Consider the following 14678-nt stretch of genomic DNA (forward strand, 5'->3'; position numbering starts at 1 on the left):
CAAAAAAGAGTACTGTCCTATGAAAAAAAGTACTTCTGGTCACCATATTGTTATATGTAAAAACTATTATAAATAATTCTTATTATAATTATTTATAAACATTTTGATTTCAGTTAATACATCAGCTCTATACAATTTTTGTTGCAATTTATATGGATTACTGACTTGTTAATTATTCCAGTCAATATGGTTAACATTTTGATAATACAATCCAGTAGGACTTTAACATTGATAGTTTCTCTATAGTCAATGCCATTTTAGAAAATCTATAGCATACTAAAATTCTTAATAATGATATTCTAAGATTTTCTGTATTCACAAAAAATAACCAGATGATTTGATTGATACATATTAAAACAATATTCCAATTTACAACTGGAAACAAAAAATAAAAAAATATGGTTTCTATATTGGATTTTAATATTTCAATATGCGACAAAATAAAAAACATGGTTTGTATACTTAGTACCTACATATTTTAAGTGAAATATTATTCAAGTAATTAGGTTTTTATTGTATTTTTTTAGATACCTTATCAACTAAATTTGAAAGAAGTGTAAACAATTGAATCCAACCAACATTCCAAACATTCCAGAGGAAAATATTACCAACCATTTTATATGTATATAAAACTAAAAATTGTTAATGAAAAAAATGTATTGTAATTTGTATGACATTCCATACTTAAATTAAAATAAGGTTACAACATCAATCATTTAAATTTTAATCCTAAAAGATAATTCTGAAATATTATAGCTTGCTGGTGCATTGATTAGTAAAAATAGAAATTTAGGTATTGTAAAATAAAATAAGTAAATATTCAAGTATAAATCAAATAAATAATTTAAAAAAAGTCTTTTGGGATCTAAGATCTATGATTAATTATTATATTTAGATTGCTACTAAGTAATTTTTTATGATGTATAATTAATTTTAATATAAAGTAGTAAAAGAACATATTGTATTTTAATTTTAAATTGTATTGTTTTACATAGCAATATGCCAAATACTGATATTAGACATTTTGTAAAGGCAGATACAGATTAGAGAAATGGGGGAGGCAATGATATGTATTAAGTAAAAAAAAAAAGATTGTCTATCAGCAACTGTTGCAACTTTGCCCTCAGCTTGTACCTGCCTTGTAGTAAATGATGGTGTTGTAGCCTATTTATTGTTAAATATTAGAAATAGTTTCTATTAAAGTAAGAAATTCAAGAAATAACATTTTTAGTAAATAATTACATACTAGCATTTAATACGTTTTTGATGCACAAATAATTTTTTCCTAAAAACTGGGAACTTCATGAATTTCTAATTTGTATTAATATTATTAGGGCCACTTTTAAATTTTATTATTGTTTTGGATCTGGGGTTATTGGAGAATTGTTTTTAATTTCTTGAATACATTAATCATTCCTCATATTTTGCATAACTGCATAACGAAAATTTTAGTTTAACTGTATCATCAAGTTAGAAATACATTTTCCATAGACCTGGACTTTAAAATGATGGTAAAATTTTGTAGTGACTCATAATAATATTAATAGAAATTAGAAATTCATGATGAGCCTGGTTTTTATGAAAAAATTATTGTAGAATATGAACTTATTTGTGCATCAAAAATGTATTATATGATTTATATGCAAGTATATAATTTCACTAAAAAGTGTATCAAATACAGGAAATTATAAATGTATGGTTGAAAAAACTGATCAAAATTTAAATAATTCTGTGTCTGCAAATTGTAACAATTTTAAAAATGTAGAACATATTATATTAAATTTTACTAAAAGATGAAAAAAAACACGTACGTTTCCCCAGCCCCCCCACTTTTTTATTATAACAATTTTTTTATGCAATTATTTAGCATGCAATTAGCATGAATTTGCACGACTATTTTTGTAATTTGCACGATTTTAGATTGTGCGTAAAATCTAAAAATATCCATGGGGGGCTGAAGAAATATTTCACCAGCCCCGCCAAACATACATAAAGGCAAATCGGAATTAATTCCTGTGCCAATATTTAGCACGTAATTAGCATGAATTTGCACGCTAAGACCCGGAATTCGCACGTCACTCTCCCGCCCTACAAATCGCATTTTCTTTTTTGCACATTTCCCCAGCCCCCCACAAAACTTAAATAATGTGATTTTCAAAATTTTTCCTGTACCAATATTTAGCACGTAATTAGCATGAATTTGCACGCTATGACCCGGAATTCGCACGTCACTCTCCCGCCCTACAAATCGCATTTTCCCAGAGTATCAAATCGTTTTCATATAATACAATTAAAGTGTATTTTTTTTGTATGTGTAAATTCATGATTTATGATGCTACATGTTTTACGTTGTTTTTTGAATTATGTTAAATGTTGATATTATTTTAAATTTAAATTAACATTTTGTCTTTTCTATATTGAATTTGAAAATTCGGAAATTTTTTATTCTGTTTAAATATCTAACAATGAATTTTTAACATAGAACGTCATGTTAATTTATATTTGATCCCTTATATTTCATATTATTCATAATGTTCATCACACATTTTACTTTGCAATGGCTTAATATCAATGACACCCCTTACATAATATGGTTTAATACTATAGTATAACACAATATATTATGATTTTTATGAAAATCTGAATATAATATTATGATACAATTTTATAATTTAAGAATAGATACCAAAACCATCGCATTGCTTATTTATGAAGGACCCTAAAGTCAGTGGAAGTTTTTTTTAAAAATAGCTATTAATTTCTACTATAGGGGAAAATTGTTTAATTCAATTAGTGATATAATTAAACAAAAATAATAATATAAGTTCAGTGACAAAACAGCTGCCATATTCAAAAACTCCAAAGAAACGTGATTCCTGTAGAATAAAATATAAAATTATATAAGTAAAATATTATAATTATAATTTGAATTAAATATATGATGTTAGCGAGTATAATGAGGTATAATGAGTAGTGACTTGTACATCATTTTATTGTATTATATTTTTTTTGTATCGATCTTATAAAAAAATTCTTACATAGCAATTACATTTTTAAAATATTAATCTTATTCTTATTTATTGTTAAATATCTAAAATAATAATTATAAAAGTTAAAATAATAAATATAATAAAAGGTACAACAAATAAATTGTCAAACTGTATAAACCAAAAATTCACACATTATGGTTGTTGTGTCCTTAACTGGAACAGGTTTTTTTTTCATGTCATCGAAAAGTTCCCATTGACGACCACTACTTCTTTTTACATATGCTGTATAGTGCCCAATTGAAGTCCTTAAACCACTCTTACCACGATGAAAACAGACAGCACCACGAAGTTCATATTTCGTTGTTCCATGAATCAATAACAGCGGAATGTCACAGAGCTTAACTTTTAATAAATTAGCTGTCTCACTGCTCCTTTGAGTAGATATAATATTTTCTCCTAAAAAATTAATTTGAACAATTTGTAAGTATTATTACATGAAAGTCATTAATGTTTGTATGCAACTGATTACCTTCCCAGATTAAAACGTCAATAAATAAATGCATGTGCGATAAATTTAGTGTTACATTCTTATTTCCAAAACAAGGTGGAAAGCAGTTCCGATCGTGTATTCTGGCTGTGCGATCATTAATAAATTGTTGTAGATTACTAATACTATTTTCGAAATCAATTTGATATGTTAAATATATTAATTTCCGTTCAGAGCTTTCTTGACAAATCTTAGAAGAACATGTTTCATATTCTTTTAAGGATGGATAATCGCTTAGTAATTTAGTAATCACTAGTCCAACAGTAGAATCACATACGGCCATAGTGGTGTTGTACTCCAATGGTCGAATTTCTGGTTCCAAGAATTTTATTATTAAATCTGCTCTTATTGAATATGTTGAAGAGGTAACTCCGTTTTTCGTGATAGTAGTAATAAATTTAAAGAAATCAGATTGTGAAACATCAACAATATTTGCGTAATTCTTACTATCACAATATGCAACCTAAAGCAATAAAGAGAAATTTAAGTGAATAAGATTTTTTGGTACCTACTGTATGTGATATAAAAATATATATTTTGAAGAAAAACTTCTTTACAAAGAATACGATAAAAAAAAGCTATTATCGTCTATCAAGACACACATGTTTCTTTGATTAGTTTTAGTATACCAATAAAATAAAATGTATTCAATAATTATTTAAATAATTATTTTGCTGTGTTTATCAGACTTGTTTTGAGTATGCGAACAACTATGGAGATACTAAATAAAAATGATATCATGATTTTTTTCTTATTATTATTAAATGGTATTCCGATAATACAAATAGAGACACAGCAATTATATTATATCTAATTAAAATAATTTAAAATATAAATTGAAGTTCGGATGTTCATAGTTATTCACATTACAAGTCCGACAATTAAATAAAACCTAATATTCTATCGGTTGTATTATTGAATGAAGTTTCACTTAATCCACGCTTAACATACACATTTTTTTTATATTGTTATAATATAAATTTAAATAAAATACTTCTTTTAAAAAGTATTCAGAATATTTCATTTGAAAAACAACCACCAAGTTTGAATATAAATATAATATAGAATAAATATAATTAAAAAGAAAAAAAATTGTTTTCTAAAAATTAAAATACCATTAAAAAATTGATTGAAAATATTGATAAGTTGCATTTTACCGGTATGAATAAAATTATTATCAATAACATATTATAACAATAAAAATATATATATTAATATACCTAATATTATTATAATATTTTCTATTTTTATTAATATTATAATAATTCATATTATAGCTTATCAAATAAAGGTGTTTAAATATTTCTTCAGCCCCCCATGGATATTTTTAGATTTTACGCACAATCTAAAATCGTGCAAATTACAAAAATAGTCGTGCAAATTCATGCTAATTGCATGCTAAATAATTGCATACAAAAATTGTTATAATAAAAAAGTGGGGGGGGGGCTGGGGAAACGTACGTAAAAAAAACATTAACTAGAATTAATAAACTATGTATTAAAATATGTTAATAAAGATATAATTTTGATGAAATTTGATTTTGATGTTATTATTTATTTCATCTACGATATTAAAATTTGAGTTGTGTAAAAAGTGGGTTTGATATTTTCTATACACTAATTCACAATTAAATATTAAAAGTACTGTATTGATACATGGTTCTTTCAATCCTCTTTTATTCAATGATTTTGTGTAAAACTTGTATTTTTCTGGAGAATTTTTAGTTTCTGTGGTGTTGCACATAAACATAGAACAATCATTACATGATACTTTTGATATTGCATTTGTGGCACTGCCAACCAAACGATTATTGTAATAGTATTCATTAATTAATTTAATTATATTACTTACTTGCATATTGGCTTCATATGCTTTCAACATAATTGAATACCCTTCTTTATAGAATTCTAATTCGGACACCTTTGAGATATCGGGCTTAGAATTCATATATGTTTCATAATTTTCTGAAAACTTGTCCATTTTATATTGAAAAGTAGATTTTTATACTTAATAAGTAAAAAATATGTAGTATGTAATAATTCAAATTTAAGGGGACTGCAGCATGACCATTTCTAAGGAGTTGTGTATAGGCAATTCTTTGTAGCCTTGTCTAGTTGCGTGTCTATGTGTGTAAAGTAAATGAACGTTAGTGTATGTGAGATATGGAATCCTCGAAACAGTCGAAACCCAAAGGAATGATAACGAGGAACCACAAAATATTATATAAAACCGGTTTTTGCGACAAACAGCTACCAGCAGAACCCCCGTAGCGCCATGTCTTATTTCACCTAGTGTTTAGCAAGATATTTTTCGCTCATTGGTCATACTTTCAAAAGCTTTGATAACAAAACAATCAGAGTATTAAAATATTAAAAATTAAATAATATTCTATGTTACATAAATGTTTAATGTATAATGTACTACTATAATAAATAAATTAATCATCAATTAATTATTAATCATCAATTATTAAACAAATTTACGATGAATATTAAACAATAAATAAACGTTTTTTAATATTATTTTAATTCTTGTTTTATTAACTCTTTTAAAAGATAATCCATAAAAAATGTTTTTAATAGGACTTCCATGTTGGTTTTCCAAAAATGATCGTCTCTCTGAATTTTTTCGATTAAAATACCTAATTAATAGTTAAATTACAATATTATAAAAATATTAATAAATTATTGTACTAATAAATATACAACTACCTTTTGGTGTCCATATGCAAAAATAACAGTACATCCTGTTAGTTACATGGAGTTGGCCCTGTACTTGATAATAATAATTATCATTTCTGTTTAGAAAAAGATTTCCATTTTTGATGACACAACTTTTAATTTTTTTATTTTGTATTGCATCTTCTGGGGTAAAATTTTTAGCGCTTGCTGGACATTTTATTTCCACTAATGCATCTAACTCAACTAATCCATCCGGCGATACAGCTAAAAAGGGTTGGTTCGTATCTATTATTAACCCTGCCGGAAGAATTTCTTTTTTGATCACTTTTTCCAACTGTTCTTTTGCTATGTTCTCATTTTCTATACCATGACGAGTTGATGCATTCCCTTTGAATGTTCCAAATAACATATAACTAACTACTTTATCTCGTGATGTAGTTTTCCGCAATTTACAAATTCGACCAAATAGTGATGCAGTTAAACTGTAAAAATTAAAAGGCAATATAAATATTGATTTTCATAAACTAAAAAATATTCATACTTCAAATGATTACATTTGTTTTAAAAAAAATTAATTTTTAACTGTTTAAAATTCTGTCATGACTTTAATGTGAAATAAATATTTTGTTAGGTAAGGTAAATATAAATATTCATTGGAGATAAAATAATATGATTCTATTGTCTATACTATTATTTACTGCTATAAAATAATATATTATACGAACCGTTTTTTCTTTCTAAGTGCCATTCTTCACATTGATGTTGCCGTTTAGTTCGTTTTTCTAATGATTGTACTTCACTTATTGATAATTAAAATTTTTCTAAAAATTTGGTCTGTAAATTAGTGTATTCAGCATCAGTGATATTTTCTAATGGATCAATTTCCTCTAAAACAGCACCGTAGTTTTGATCAGGTCCTGCAGATGCTTTAATTTTTGATCGAACTATCAGGCTGACAAAAGAGAAGACGTCGTCTTTTTTGGCATAGTGATGACTCGTGTTTTTTAACATATCGTTTTGTAAATAAACCCGGACTCTTTGTTGTAATATGTTTATTAAATAATGATAAACGGCTCATACCAGAATTGTAAACCGTAACAGCAACATTACACCTTAACTCATAAGATCCTTTTTTTGAAAAGTTAATTCGCTTACCACCAACAAATTTTGTTAAAATAGAATTATACGATTCTGCCGCGTTGTTGTTATAATTATACATTAGGCTTTCAGTGTGGTATATCAACATATTTTTTATTTTCGTTTGTAATAAGTCGGTTTTTTCTTATTAATTATTTCCTTTTATTACAATTTTTTTTTACATTCATAAATAATAAATATTATAAGATATTTTGGTTCATTCGAACTCACAATAAATATGATACAATTTTACAAACATATGATACGAATGCGACTCACGGATACTTTATTCACCGGGACCGAGAAGTACTAGCACTCACACAGCGGCGTTAGTGCATATAGTTAGGCGCTAGAACATATAAAACTGTGTAATATGTTGTTATAAAGTTTTAATTAAATATAATTTATTTGCAAATGCTTATTTGACACTAACTATAGCATATTAATACATTTTAACTCTCCCTGTTACTCAAGTTGCTTGTGAAAGGTCATTCTCAACATTGGAGTATTTAAAAAACAGGCTGAGAAATTCAATGACCAATGAACATCTTGAATATTTTATGTTAATGACCATTGAAAATAAAATTCTCATGGAAATAGATAATAATATTTATCATAAATGCAGTTGGTGAGAAATTTAAGCTATTATCTAAATTATTATTATAAATATAAAAATCATTTTTATTATATTGTTTATAATTTATGTATTTATTTATTACTGATTACCTTATACCTACTAGTCCTACTATACCTAAACTATTAAAACAATATATAATTATTAATTATTAATACCTATTTCGTTGGTTTCAACTATTGAACTATACCTACTATTTTATTTTTCAGACTTCCAGGTATTAGTGGTATATTAATCAAAGATGGGCAAGTTAATAAAAATAATTAACTGTGGCTACCTAGTAAGTTAAGTCATAAATTGCACTAGTATTTTGATTTGTACTAACATTTTTCAAGACGCTTAGCCCTGTGTAAACATTAAACATACAATTATTATTTAGTACCTACGTCCTACATACTACATTGTTACTAGAAACTTATAAGCTACATCTATGCATAAAAAATTAAAATTAACTTAACTGTACAAATACAATAATGATAATTAACTATTAGAAGCTAAGTTAAAACAATACAAAATTTAACTGAATAAGTTAATAAGTTAAAAACATAAATAACTAACTAGTTAAGATAAAAGTTAAAAAAAAATTAACTTTAACAAGTTAATGTTCACCATTGTATTATTAATATAATATGCGTTAGAACTGTTAGAAGACAGAAGTTTAAAGAAATAACAAAATAGTGATTGAAATATTTTTATAATACTGAAAGTAGTAATAAAATTAGATGTACTTATTTAATAATTTTGAAACATGTAGGTGTTGCAAAATAAAATAAGTAAAATATCGGCACGGTATAGGGGGGTGATAGTAAATTGGTGATTGGTAAAATAAATAGGTCATATGGGTAATAAATTATTAAATGATGGTAATTGGATGCCTTGTCTACATTACTTTATTTTGCTACGATATGTTATTATATCGATGTAAAACTATATAGATTGAAATTCCACTTACCTAGTTTATGGATAGTTGTATTATTTTGGATTGTATAGATATCTCGGTGTCATGAGTTGATGAACATTATTAATTACAATCTTATTACTCTTTACACAAACTATGGAATATTGGACTCGAGTTATAATTTATATTGATAGATGCTTGACATAAATAGGAAGAAGTTGAATAAAGACTAAAATTTGGATATAGGATTTAGGATGAATATTATTGGATGTTTGGCAGTGTAAATGATTATGTAAACAATTTAGGTTTTAAACAATAAAGAAAATATACCAATATAGGTTTGTACTCAGAGAATGGTGAACCAAAGTAACGTTAAGAAGTTTCTCGAAAATATATATGGAATTTGTTTGTGAAAATCGATCTTGTCCAATCCTCCTGGTATCTTCAGTATTGGGATGCACTACTACTACGCTCTTGTACACTGCCAGGATGCTGTGTGAGTGTTATGGTTTTTATACACTTTTCCCACTACATTAAGTTATCTGGTGAGGTCAGGTCGCTTTTGTGACCCGCGTGTTTATTGAGTTATTTTGGTATTTAGTTTTAAATTTGATTGTTGTATAATTGTTTTCTTATAATATAATGATCTTGGTATTTATTTTAATTTGATCAATCGCTATTTCTTCATCTTTTAATTATTGTAGTATTAATTTTAATTTGTTTATTGTTATTCCATTGTTTTGTTATAATTGGATGACATTAGATAATACTCATATTAATTTATCCAATTGCTATGTTATCATCTTCTTATCATTTAATGATAGTGACATTTATACTTAATTTGGTTACTTGCATTTGGTTCCACATTGTCTAAGTACGCCTATAATTTTAAATCTACTTTATACATTTATTAGAATATAACACTGTGATATTTATATATTACATAGGTAAATAGAAAAACCAAATTCGAGCGTAGCGAGAAAAAAAAATTGGTGGGTGGCCTGGATAAATTTTAAACTCCCGGCCTGGATAATTAACGATATTAACGATGGTAGATACATCGCATTTATACTAAAACCCTCTTTTATTTTTTCTTGGCTTTTTTTAAAAATATCCTCAGCACATTTTTGAAAAGGATTTTTTTTTGTTATTGAGACCATCCACTTGTGATGTATATTCTTCCTCTAAAAAATCTCAAGAATGATCCTCCGATTCAATATTAGCCATTATGTTAGGGTATTGTTGTTCTATGTCTACAAATCCAGAGGATGTCATTTGTATTAAATTATTTTTATGACGTTCACAAGGTGTGTTTAGACCTGTGTTTATATTAGTCCCGTCTGTTCAATTTGAAAAAACAATAAATAAAGATAAGATTATTGAATACATTTCTGGTAGTGATTGGGTATTTATTATTAAACCTATAGTACGCAGTATTACTTCTTTAATTCGTCTAGGTATGGTCTTCAATGGAATCCATCTACTAACTAATTTCATAAAATGATCTATATCTATCCGAACAAAACAATTTGGTAGCCAATGTGAGCCAGAAGATTGTTTTCCTAATATTAATTCAGCACAAACCAACAAGTATTGATGTAGAGAGGAATATTGAGTGAACGCTTGAACTATTGCTGATAGCAATGCCATAGATTGGTCGTATACTGCTTCTTTGGGAAGAGGATCGTCATTTCTTACCCATTTTGCCAACCAATTAAATATAGTAAGTGTGTTATGTCGTTCGCTTATCATATTTGAAACTGGGAAACTTTGTTTTTTTGTTTCATCATACACCAAAGCTTCATATAGGTACATAGTTTTAGTTTTATGAATGCCTAAATTTTGAAAAATGTTTACTACTGAACCAGTAGCGTCAATAATAATTTTTGGATATGAGGAATTTTTACAGTAGCTTCTATATACGTGGATCTGTACTGGAGAATGGAAGTGAAGAAAAAAAGGGTCAAATCCCATATCATGCAATATGTCCTTAAATTCATTTTCTGTTTTCATAATTGCTAGTGAAGTTAATACATCTTTGTGTCTATTTTTATTAGATAAATAACGCCACTTTAATGTATGTAGAGACATTTCCTGATGGTATTATTGCTGGTTCAGGATCACCTGTACATTTAAACAAACTATATCATTACCCAGATATGTAATGAGCTAGACACTATAATAGTAAAAAGTGTTTGGGAAGATTGCATTTATACACTTTTCCTGTGTTCCCATATATGTATTGTTATATAAATATAGATGATGTTTATTATACCTAATAGTTATTAGTATTATTTATAAGTTTATTTATTAGTTATTTATTAGAATTTATTATATAGAATAAACTAACCAGTTTTCATAAGTCGTACACTTTCCATTTCTCTAAATGTTTCATTGGCTTTGCCATCATTTATATTCTTTAGAGCAATATTCTTAACAAGTCCAATCATTCGTCTTTTTTTTTAATTTGTTGTGTAATTTTTCATAGTTACCAATATATATACAGTCCATTAGTACTCTGTAAATTCGGAAAAAAAATAGAACATAGATACTATATTTTCTTAAATAATACAGTTATAATTTATCAGATTTTAAATAAAAAAATTACCTGAAGTTGCTTGCTGGCTTTTGAGATATTATTCCTTCAAAATTTGAATCACATATTTTACATTTTACAATTAATTTTATATAAAAATTGCCATTATCTATTACAGAAGCTCTATGAAACGAAATGCAACAAGGCAAAATAGTATGGATCCAAAAATGCTCTGCCATTATTGGTGTCCAGCAACCTTTGGGGAGGACGTAATAAGATCTGGCACTCCTTAAAGGCCAACTGGGGTCAGTTATATTGTATTTTACTTCTTCAGGTTGTATTTGCTTCCATTCCTCAATAGAAAATTGAAAACAAATTTAAATATAATAGTTTAAAATATACTTTATTGATCCCAAAAATTTACCTAAATATATAATATAGGTATAAATATTCTTAAATTTGAAGGCATACATAAAATGTATGAAGTTACGTTTTAGATTCTGAACGGAGTGATGAGTGTATTGATTTTACAATGATGTATGTTTTTTTTTTGTTTTTGTGTCTGTGTATAGCATAACTAGTCAAAATAATGCTTCAATTTCAAACTTCGGGGGTGGTTTCCGATGGAAAAGTGAATGATTTGGAGATATTTGGTGCATTATACAGGTAAAAAGTAAACATTTTCAACAGTTTTCAAAAAAATCGAGAAAAACAAAAAAAAAATGACGGAAAAACGGGAATTTTTACGCAAAACCAGTTTTCGACTAAATCGATTTTTTTATATGGTTGTAATTCAAAAACTTATCACTGTAAATACTTGAAATTTTCACCAAATGTTTATGTTAGTGTTATCTATATACAGTTAAATTTTCAAAAAATTTTGACTTTTTTTTGAGTTATTTATAGACCACTGAAATTTTCGATTTTTATGCAAATTTTTTTTTGAAGTGTCGGTAAAAAAAATTTGGATGACCAAAAAATCTTGAAAACTTAACAAAAGGTTCCTTATGAGTTTTTCTTATTGTAGCTAACAAAAATTGAAAATCGTTAGTCAGAATTTTTTTTATAAGCGTTTATAGTTCAAATTTTTACGAAATCTGTCGAAAACGCGAAAATTTGCAAGTAATTTTAAAGTTGAAAAATCATAAAATTTTTTGTGTTTATAACTAAGGATTAAAAATACAACACTAAGTTTTCCATAAGTTTACCTTCAAGTATCTATAGAGAAAACTCGAAGCATCATTATAGGAAAAATTTTAAGTGCGTTTGAATTTTAAATTTTAACGAAATCGCGTAACGATAACGATTTATCCTCAAACGATTTTAAATATTTGTTATTATTCAAAAAGTATAAGTCGTAGATACTTGAAAATTGTACTAGTTATTTAGATTAGTATTTTCTTTACATGATTTAATTTTCAAAATATTTTGAGTTTTTTTGAGCTATTTATAGACAACTGAAATTTTTAATTTTTTTGATAAATTATTTTTGAAGTGTCTAGCCGTTTTGGCGCCAACTAACTTAATATAATTTGTATCAAAATTGTACCTAAAAAATTATTACAAGATTAAGTAAAAATATAAATATATAGTAAAAAATTAAAACATAGTGAATAGTTAATTATAAAATTTTACTTAAAACATTATTATAAGATAATATAGTTAAAATATAAATATAAATATATAGTAAAATTTAAATAGTTAATTAAAAAATTATTACATTAAAAATAGTTACCCTAATGAAACATTGTTTGCAATGCCTCTTAAAAATAATAAAATTCTATTTTTATTATAATTAGACATTAATTTTAAAATTCTTTTATCATTGTCAATGTATTTTTTTTTTTTTTTGGTGGACTTCCACCAGTAACTAATTGTTCATAAAAAACGTCTCTTCCTGTTTGGATTTTTTTAAGGCAATTTATAAATGACCATATTGTTGGATTAGTAACCCCCATTTGAATATTTAAACGCCTATTAGCAGCTTCAGCGTGATTATTTGTGCGGTTTTGGTTTGTTAACACCCTTTGATATAAATTCAATATTTCTGGAGGAAATTGTGGTGATCGACGACCTACTTTTCTTCGATTTTTTCTTCCTATAAAGTATTCTTCGAACCATTCAAGTAACGGAAAAATGTCGTCAGATAAATCAACAGCAAGCAAATCTGTTGCCACGTCCATATGTTCAATTGGTACAAATGCTAATGAAATTATCATTTTTACCATCACAGAAAAATTAGCATCATTGTCATAATTTGATATCATTCCTATGTCTCCCATTTTTTTCCGAAAATTTTTGGTTAAATGATAATAACATCCATGTACGTTTACTTGAGGAAACGCTTCTTTAATTGCACTAATTGCAGCAATTTCAAAATCAATAGAAATTGAATCTGGTAATAATCTAGGATTTAGATCGATCAACATTGTAAATAATTTGCGATAAGTTTCACCTTTTTTATTTGGTAATAGTGCGTATATTATTGGATGAATACCGCCTACGTTTTCTTCCAAAATAATGTATACTTACGAAAATAATGAAGCACGGGTCAAAACTAAATATTCACTACCTAAATGCACAGAAACTTTTTAAAAAAAAAAGTTCGAAATTTTGTAAAAAACTTATAGAAATGGGTCAATAAATGATATATGTACCACAATTTTAGTAAAATTGAATTTACTTACAAAGTTATTTAAGTTTTAGTGGTGGTTACATACACTAACCACCGTCCACCATGCATACATAAACAACATATTTTTTTTTTATAACTCAAACTTCTTATTAACAAACGTAATATAATAAAAATAGATAATAACAACTTATGAATTCTGTTGGATAGGTACTTGAATAACCAATTAATAATCAAACATCTGAAAATGTAAATTCACCCAGATAGCAAAAAAATTTATTATCAACATTGCATTAAAGTTTGTTTACTAACGATTACAGTAAATACATATTGAATGGATGTTTCTTTTTGATTTTTTATTGTCTCCACAATATGCATGCAACTTTTATTGGCCACAGTTTTAATATTCATGCCATTTTAAACAATGAACATGCATATAATGATACATGTGTGTTGTATAACATGCCAGTGATATTTGTCTAATGCATTAAACATTTTTTGTAACCTATATGTAATATACGATAAGTGTCGATTTAGAATGTATATAACATTTATATAATGTTTTATTCTCAAATGTTAATATAAATGTAATGAAGGGACAATATTGACAATTAACTATAGT

The 14678-nt window shown here is 26.4% G+C and overlaps 3 protein-coding genes across 3 annotated transcripts; all 3 read right to left on the reverse strand.

Moving 5' to 3' along the window:
• Window positions 1-3050: 3050 nt before the first annotated feature.
• On the reverse strand, window positions 3051-5518 carry LOC126555300 (uncharacterized). Its single transcript, XM_050210244.1, has 3 exons — window positions 5390-5518; window positions 3520-4000; window positions 3051-3446 (listed from the first exon to the last, which is right to left on the reverse strand). Exons 1-3 carry the CDS (start codon window positions 5516-5518, stop codon window positions 3154-3156), a joined length of 903 nt encoding a protein of 300 aa, XP_050066201.1. The 3' UTR covers window positions 3051-3153.
• Window positions 5519-6078: 560 nt separating this feature from the next.
• Window positions 6079-7438, reverse strand: LOC126555301 (uncharacterized; the record flags this gene model as incomplete). Its single annotated transcript, XM_050210245.1, has 4 exons — window positions 7300-7438; window positions 6941-7001; window positions 6250-6701; window positions 6079-6179 (listed from the first exon to the last, which is right to left on the reverse strand). Coding segments are annotated over exons 1-4 (753 nt in total), but the record flags the coding sequence as incomplete, so codon positions are not given.
• A 5794-nt stretch (window positions 7439-13232) lies between these two features.
• Window positions 13233-13912, reverse strand: LOC126555299 (uncharacterized). The gene has a single exon (XM_050210243.1). It carries the CDS (start codon window positions 13851-13853, stop codon window positions 13233-13235), a length of 621 nt encoding a protein of 206 aa, XP_050066200.1. The 5' UTR covers window positions 13854-13912.
• Between the last annotated feature and the right edge of the window lie 766 nt (window positions 13913-14678).

This window comes from Aphis gossypii, unplaced genomic scaffold (genome assembly GCF_020184175.1).
Source record: "Aphis gossypii isolate Hap1 unplaced genomic scaffold, ASM2018417v2 Contig00785, whole genome shotgun sequence".
NCBI classification, from domain to species: domain Eukaryota; kingdom Metazoa; phylum Arthropoda; class Insecta; order Hemiptera; family Aphididae; genus Aphis; species Aphis gossypii.